This window comes from Staurois parvus, unplaced genomic scaffold, assembly GCF_062004578.1.
Source record: "Staurois parvus isolate SC_StPar_1 unplaced genomic scaffold, SC_StPar_1.0 ptg000128l, whole genome shotgun sequence".
In the NCBI taxonomy this organism is placed as follows: Eukaryota; Metazoa; Chordata; class Amphibia; order Anura; family Ranidae; genus Staurois; species Staurois parvus.
In genome coordinates, this window is record NW_028317924.1 from 39494 (window position 1) to 47776 (window position 8283).

At 43.9% G+C, this 8283-nt stretch overlaps 1 protein-coding gene across 1 annotated transcript; it reads left to right on the forward strand.

The window, feature by feature from the left end:
- The first annotated feature begins 413 nt into the window (after nucleotides 1-413).
- FOXL1 (forkhead box L1) lies at nucleotides 414-5225 on the forward strand. The gene has a single exon (XM_089672442.1). The coding sequence runs from the start codon at nucleotides 726-728 to the stop codon at nucleotides 1914-1916; it is 1191 nt and encodes a 396-aa protein (XP_089528568.1). The 5' UTR covers nucleotides 414-725; the 3' UTR covers nucleotides 1917-5225.
- Nucleotides 5226-8283: the final 3058 nt, after the last annotated feature.

Below are 8283 nucleotides of genomic sequence, written 5' to 3' on the forward strand. Positions count from 1 at the left end.
GAAGGCAAAAAATAAGCAGATTAAACTTTGGCAAAGTCTGGGAGATCCTTCAGGCTAACAAACTCTGTGGCCAGGCAGTGCAATTCTGCTTTCCAGCTCGGGTCCAGGAGCCGAGGAAGAGAGCGGCGCAGAGCAATATCAGTGAATTTTGGAGTATTTTTAGCCCTCTCTCAGTGCAGGGAAGCTGCTGATTTGGGTTATTGCACACTGCCGGATCTGTGTGAACGGTGGACGTGAGATTTCAAACAGCAGATCACTTAGTTTACGTATTTGGTGCCCAGAAAATTTTCCAAATAAACACAGCTTGATTCAACTTGGGTGGGCAAGCTTATCAACAGACTAATTTCATAAACAAATGGAGCGAGCACCCAGAAAGCCATTGGCTGGTAGAGGGGAGACACGTGGAGGGGCTTGCAAACTCTTCTCTCCCTCTCTCTTTTTTTTCCCCCCTTCTCCTTTTTGCAATGAAATTTTAATTAATGTGGGTGGGCTGAGAATTGGACGACTGTTTATCATAGACAATTTATTTTCCAGCGCTAAGTCAACATAAAATAGCAAACTTACAACAATTATTTAACATTTCGAAGCTATGAGGAAGGGACACAAGCTGTGTGGAATTCACTGGCGGGATTCAGGCTGCGGCTGGGACCAGGCTCTGCTGAAGACAGAAACTTCTGCTCTACTTTTTGGGGAAGGCAGAGCATTTTCCTGGAAGGTTCCTGAGTATGAGTCGTCTGTACAACAGCCACCTTCCTCAGCTGGGGGGTGAGGTGCCAACAAGGCCACCTCTGGTCTACCTGTACGGGGCAGAGAGGACTTTGATGCCCACTTTGGGGTTTGCTTCTTCAGGCATCCTTGCCAGACAGGAGCCACCTCAGAAGCCACCTTATAGCTACATTGCTTTGATTGCCATGGCCATCAAGGAATCCCCAGACCACAAGGTCACCCTGAATGGCATCTACCAGTTCATCATGGACCGTTTCCCCTTCTACCACGACAACAAGCAAGGTTGGCAGAACTCCATCAGGCACAACCTGTCCCTCAACGATTGCTTCATCAAGGTGCCCAGGGAAAAGGGCAGACCTGGAAAGGGCAGCTACTGGACCTTGGACCCTAAGTGCCTGGACATGTTTGAAAATGGCAACTTCAGACGGAGGAAAAGGAAAACCAAATCTATGCCATGCCAGGAAGGCAAGAGATGTAGGGCAGAATGTGTGGAGAGACCTGGGGATGGACAATCTTCCTACAAGAGGACAGTTGTCAATGGATTTCTGGGGGGAGCTCAGATGGAGGACAGTGACCCTGTCTCAGGCTGTGCTACAGAGGTCCTCTCCTCTTCTGAAGAGGATGGAGGCTTTGGAGAACTGATAAAAGTTTGCAGCTCCCCAGATATGACCTCTGTCACTTTACTGAACAGTCCACAGACATCCGGATGTCCAGTTTCCTCTCTCTTATCTGACAAGGGGACTTTATCTACAACTCAGGATGGGACCAGGAGCTGCAGGATCTTCCAGGATAGCCCCCCTGCTGAGGAGAAGGACCCCATGCAAGACCTGGACTATGAGAGGCATCTGGATGAAGATCTCAGCAGCAAGGGACCTGGAGGGGCCATTAGTGAGGAAGAGGAGGCCACTCCAAAACACCCCAAAAACTTCAGCATAGACAGCATTCTAAGCTCCCAATCAGCAAAAGGAGACGGTGGGGCTTCAGGGCTGCCAGGGCTCTCCAAGGTGACTATGGAGTGTCTTCCAGGTACCTACAGATATCACCCCCTCTTTCAGAGCCCCGGTATTTGTCCTCTGTTTAATACCTCCGTCATGATTGACTCCCAGATCCAGGGGAGGTTCTACCAGATAGGACTCCCTATCCTTTCCTATCTCCCTCTAGCTCTTTCAGAGTCTGCAGTGCCCAAGTAGACCAGCAAATGTATCTAATATCACCATTATATCTTGGAGCAGGGAAAAGCTTCTCTTGGCTCTCTAGCTGTTGTGATGCTACAAATCCCAGCTTGTCCTGCAAAAAAAAAATATTCAGCCAAGACCTGCAGAGCAGTAAAGCTTCGCCTCTAGAACACTTCTGGCTAATCGTAACCCTAACCCTCCTAACTTGAACCCTCCTAATTCTAACCCTCCAAACTTGAACCCCAACCCTCCTAACTTTAAGTCTAACCCTCCTAACTTGAACCCACCTAACTCTAACCCTCCTAACTTGAACCCTAACCCTCCTAACTTTAAGTCTAACCCTCCTAACTTGAACCCACCTAACTCTAACCCTAACCCTCCTAACTCAAACCCTAACCCTCCTAACTCGAACCCTAACCCTCCTAACTTTAAGTCTAACTCTCCTAACTTGAACCCTCCTAACTTTAACTCTAACCCTAATCCTCCTAACTTGAACCCTCCTAACTCTAACCCTAACCCTCCTAACTCCAACCCTAACCCTACCTAACTTTAAGTCTAACCCTCCTAACTTGAACCCTCCTAACTTTAAGTCTAACCCTCCTAACTTGAACCCTCCTAACTTTAAGTCTAACCCTCCTAACTTGAACCCTCCTAACTTTAAGTCTAACCCTCCTAACTTGAACCCTCCTAACTTTAACTCTAACCCTAATCCTCCTAACTTCAACCCTCCTAACTTTAACTCTAACCCTAATCCTCCTAACTTCAACCCTCCTAACTTTAACTCTAACCGTAATCCTCCTAACTTCAACCCTAACCCTCCTAACTTGAACCCTCCTAACTTTAACTCTAACCGTAATCCTCCTAACCTTGATGTAAAAGCTGACTGGTTACTAAAAGCTTCATTGTAGTTCTCCTTACACCCGGCTTTTGTAGAACTACAAGTACCAGCCGGTCCACATCAGCTGCAGACTCTACTCTTGATAACTGCAATCTATTTTTTAGTACATTTTTAGTGCAGGTTTTGCCTTTTTTGTGACTCTTACACCACCCAACAGGCTCTGCGTTTCATTAAACAGACACGCAGCCGTTCGCTAATTAGACAAAGATACATGTTTTGCCAAGTCTACTGGCATTCCGATTGTCATTACGTCATCCTAATAAATTCATTGTGGGCGTGGCCAGGTTTTAAATGATTCCCTGCAATGTTCAGGTACAGATCAGTGTTATAAGGTCCAGATCCATTCAAGTTTAATGGAAACTGAGGTCCTCTTGCAAACCATTGCTGTTGCACTGCTGATCACTCTGCAATGGCAGCATGCACTTAATAGATAAAGGGACAAATTCACTTTAAACTTTAGAATCCAGAAAGGCTGGGACCCATAATTCGGCAACAGCTGGAGTCAGGGGCGGACTGACAACTCATGGGGCCCCCGGGCAATAGGGGTTCATGGGGCCCCTGTGTCCTTGCCCAAACTTAAAAAGACTATGAAAAAGGTACCAGGGGCATCTCACCTACTGACCCCGGGCCCTCGGGCAGTGCCGAGTTTCCAAATGGTCAGTCCGCCCCTGGCTGGAGTGACAAACCTTGCCAGCTGCTGATTGTTAGATAAATTCATTTTAAATGATACCAGCTCTGCAGGACTGCTGCCACTGCAATGGCCAGGAGTCCCTTTATCTATAAGTTGCAACGCAGGCTGGGACTTGTGGTCCAATAGCATGGAAATATCACACCTATAACTGTGCTTCAATGTCTAAGAATAGCCATACACTATACAATTTTCTGTCCAATTTCTGCCCAATTTCCTTTAGATTTACCTTCAACTATGTAGTGCAAGTGCCCGCCTCATTGGATACAATTGAAAGTGTTGTTAGTTTTGACCTCCTATTATATGGTTTTTGGTAAATCTAAACCAAAAATCTCAAGAAAATTGTATCATGTATGGCCAGCCTAATGCTGGCCATAGCCGGGTCGAACATCGGCTGTTTTTGCGAAAGATAAATGAAAAATCGGTCGTTCGTTAAGCTGATGTTACCACCGATTCCAAAAATCGTCCGAATAAATCATAAAGTTCACCCCATATAACAGCCAAACTTTTGTTCTTTGCAGGTCACGGCTCATGCACATATTTTTTATTGTTAAAATGATCATCCAATTTGGCCATTATTGCCGGGAAAATCAGCCATTTTTCCAAATCGGCCACAAATTTTCCAACATGACCCATAATTCGGCAACAGCTGGAGTCAGGGGCAGACTGACAACTCATGGGGCCCCTGTGTCCTTGCCCAAACTCAAAAAAGCCTATGAAAAAGGTACCAGGGGCATCTTATGGGGCCCCCTACTGACCCCGGCCCTTGGGCAGTGCCTGAGTTTCCAAATGGTCAGTCCGCCCCTGCACATGACCGATAATTTCAAACCGGCCTACCAATTAACCCACTAACAGTGCAAAAATTGGCCAATTTTCGAACTGTCTATGGCCGGCATTAGGCTGACCATAGCCTATACAATCTGATTGCAAACTCTCCTTTAGATCTGCTGTCAACAATGTATTGCAAGGGCCTGCCTGATTTGATACTAATTCAACTGTCCTGTCTGACTGGATACAAATCAATTGGTTAGATTAGGTAGGTGCCCATATGACATAGTTCTGGTAAATCCTATACAGAGATTGTATGGTCAGAATGCAATGTGCATAGTCACCCTAGAGGAGGTTGTACGATCAGATTGTATAGTGTATGGTTATTGATTTTGCAGCAGTTGTAATTCTCTATAAGACAAATATTGAGACTGGCTGAGACTTGTAGTTCCACAGCAGCTGGAGTCAAAGGTTTAAACAAACCGGCTTCTTCGGTAGCACTACAACCCCCAGCATGCTCTGCTCCACAAACGCACAATGCTTCCTCATGCGTTGCACTACGGAAGTTGCAGTCCAGGCAGAACTGAAGCCTCGTTATTAAAGGGCACATTGTATTATAGCATAACGTACCAATAATCGCAAATATACATTTTATTCACTTGCATTGCACAGAAATATCCAGAGGAATCGCTCCAGCTCTTGTTTCTCCATCAAATAACCTCACATAAGCTTTCTCGCAACATAGTATCACCCACACAAAAATCCTAACCAAATCCTATGTATCTGTCATAGTTTGTATGCTCCGCCATGGCTTTTGCAGTTGGGTGGGGGTGGGGGGGACTGGATATAATTTAACATCTGCAGAGGAAGTTTGTGAATATTTTGTTTTAGGATTAATAAATACAGAATTTGAAGGTTTTTTTTTAAGTTTTTGTCTATTATGGGAATAAAAATATGGATTTTGAACTCATTGCCTGCGCTATTTTATTGCTGCAAATTTTAATTTGTCTTTGAAAATTTAAGAAATACAAGTGTGTGCGTGTGTGCGTGTGTGTGTGCGCCTTGTGCGTGTGTGTGCGTGTTTGCGTGTGTGCGTGCGCCTTGTGCGTGTGTGTGCATGTGTGCGCCTTGTGCGTGTGTGCGCCTTGTGCGTGTGTGCGCGTATGTGTGTGTGTGTGCGCTTTGTGCGTGTGTGTGCGTGTGTGTGCGTGTGTGTGTGTGCGCCTTGTGCGTGTGTGCGTTCGCGCACGCGCGTGTGTGTATGGGGGGGGGGGCAGGGGCGGACTGACCATTCAAGCACTCAGCCACTGCCCGAGGGCCCGGGGTCAGTAGGGGGCCCCACGAAATGCCCCTGGTACCTTTTTTATAGGCTTTTTTGAGTGTGGGCAAGGACACAGGGGCCCCATGATTCCTTATTGCCAGGGGGCCCCATGAGTTGTCAGTCCGCCCCTGGGGGGGTTATATTGATGCTGGGGGTGGGGGGGGTATGTGTATTAACCCCTGCTGTCCTGCATAGAGGTCTATAAATAGCTCTCTGGACCAATGATATGTCTGGACTTTGATGTTTCTATCTCTTTCTCACAGTCTGGGGTCATCAAGGTTGGAGGAACAAAGCTGCAATGTCATCTGGGAACTCCATATGGGGCCTGTGAATTCCGAGTATTTTCAGTCATTGCTCTCTTTTATACAGAGATAGAAAATATTCGAGAATTTTATTCGCATTTACTAACATCTACTCTTGTTTATGTTGAGTATCGTTACTTTTATCATGAATCAAAAGGGTTCTTTAAATTATAATTTATTCACCATATCTGAAAACAAAATATTTCATTATATTTTCTATGCTATAGAAACTTTTTTTTTTTCAAGGTAATAATAGATAATAGTGTATGTGACTGGAGAGGCATTAGATTGTAAGCTCCTCTGGTGCAGAGACTGATGTGACTGGCTCAGTGCTTTCTGTACAGCACTGCGGTATATGTCAGAGCTATGTGGATATATAATAATAATAGTGTGTGACTGTGGGGGGGCATTAGAGTGTAAGCTCCTCTGGTGCAGAGACTGATGTGACTGGCTCAGTGCTTTCTGTACAGCACTGCGGTATATGTCAGAGCTATATAAATGTATAATAATAATAATAATAATAGTGTGTGACTGTGGGGGGGACATTAGAGTGTAAGCTCCTCTAGTACAGAGATAGATATGACTGGCTCAGTGCTCTCCGTACAACACTATGGTATGTGTCCGAGCTATGTGGATATATAAATATAATAATAGCGTGTGACTGTGGGGGGGACATTAGAGTGTAAGCTCCTGTGGTGCAGAGAATAATAGGAAGGGCTCAATGTTCTCTGTACAGCACTGTGGTAGATGTCAGAGGTATATAAATGTATAATAATAATAATGGTGTGTGACTGTAGGGGGGGACATTAGAGTATAAGCTCCTCTGGTGCAGAAACTGATGTGACTGGCTCACTGAATATACAGCACTGTGGAATAATGATATTAGAATGTGACTGTGAGGGGGAGGGCATTAGAGTGTAAGCTCCTCTCTTGCAGAGACTGATGTGACTGGCTCAGTGTTCTTTGTACATCACTGTGGTATATGTCAGAGCTATATAAATGTATAATAATAAGAGTGTGTGACTGTGGGGGGACATTAGAGTGTAAGCTCCTCTGGTGCAGATACTGATGTGATTGGCTCGGTGTTCCTTGTACAACACTGCGGTATATGTCAGAGCTATATAAATGTATAATAGGGCGTGACTGTGAGGGAACATTAGAGTGTAAGCTCCCCTGGTGCAGAGACTAATGGGAATGGCTCAGTATTTTCTGTACAGGGCTGTGGAATATGTCAGAGCTATAAAAATGTATAATAATAATGAAAATAATAATAGTGTGTGACTGTGGGGGGGACATTAGAGTGTAAGCTCCTATGGTGCAGAGTCTGATGTGACTGGCTCAGTGTTCTCTGTACAGCGGCATGGTATATGTCAGAGCTATATAAATGTATAATGATATTAGTGAGTGACTGTGAGGGACCATTAGAGTGTAAGCTCCTATGGTTCAGAGTATGATGTGACTGGTTCAGTGTTCTCTGTACAACACTGCAGTATATGTCAGAGCTATATAAATGTATAATGATATTAGCGTGTGACTGTGGGGAGCATTAAAGTGCAAGTTCCTCTGGTGTTGCGACTAATGGGAATGACACAGTGCTCCCTGTACAGAACTATAGTATGTGTCAGAGCTATATAAATGTTTTTTATTATTAATAATAATAATGCGTGACTGTGGTTGATGGTAAACCTCACTGTTGTGCGGTTGTTGCTGGTTGAGACCCCCGATGTACTGAGCTTGTTAGCTCTTCTGCCAGCAATAAAGACTATTTTCACACTTTCTTTCCCTCTCCAACCATTTTCTCTCAATATTGATTTTACTTAGATATAAAAATATGACATTTTAACTCACATTATCATTCTACAGAATAAATAATTTCATTTTTAATATAAATATTTGTTTTCTGATATATTTACGATTGTATATATCTAAATGCTGACAAATATATTGTAAGCCTTAAAAATAATGCAATACAAAGAAGTATTTTCAATGAAGTTGATTTACTAAAACTACAAAAGCTGCTGCAGCTCTGCACAGAAGCCAATCAGCTTCCAGGTTTTATTGTCAAAGCTTAATTGAACAAGCTGAAGTTAGAAGCTGATTGGCTGCCATGCACAGCTGCAGCATCCTTTGCGCTCTCCAGTTTAGTAGATCAACCCCAATGTATCAGTCAATCAAAATCTATATAGTGAAACACAATAAATCAGATAAGTCCACAATAATAAAAGTGACACAAAAACATTTCTGTCTATTAGTCTTTGACTTTCTTTACATTCTGTTTAAATCCTTATGTATTGTCTCGTGTTCTGTCCCCCACTATAATGTACAGCGCTGAGCAAACCTTTTAGCGCTATATAAATACTGTATTATAATAATAATAATAATTTCACAGTCTGAGCAGAAAATAC

What these genes read in the sequence shown, in the direction of transcription:
- FOXL1 (XM_089672442.1), top strand. Translation starts at nt 726, where the DNA reads ATGAGTCGTCTGTACAACAGCCACCTTCCTCAGCTGGGGGGTGAGGTG.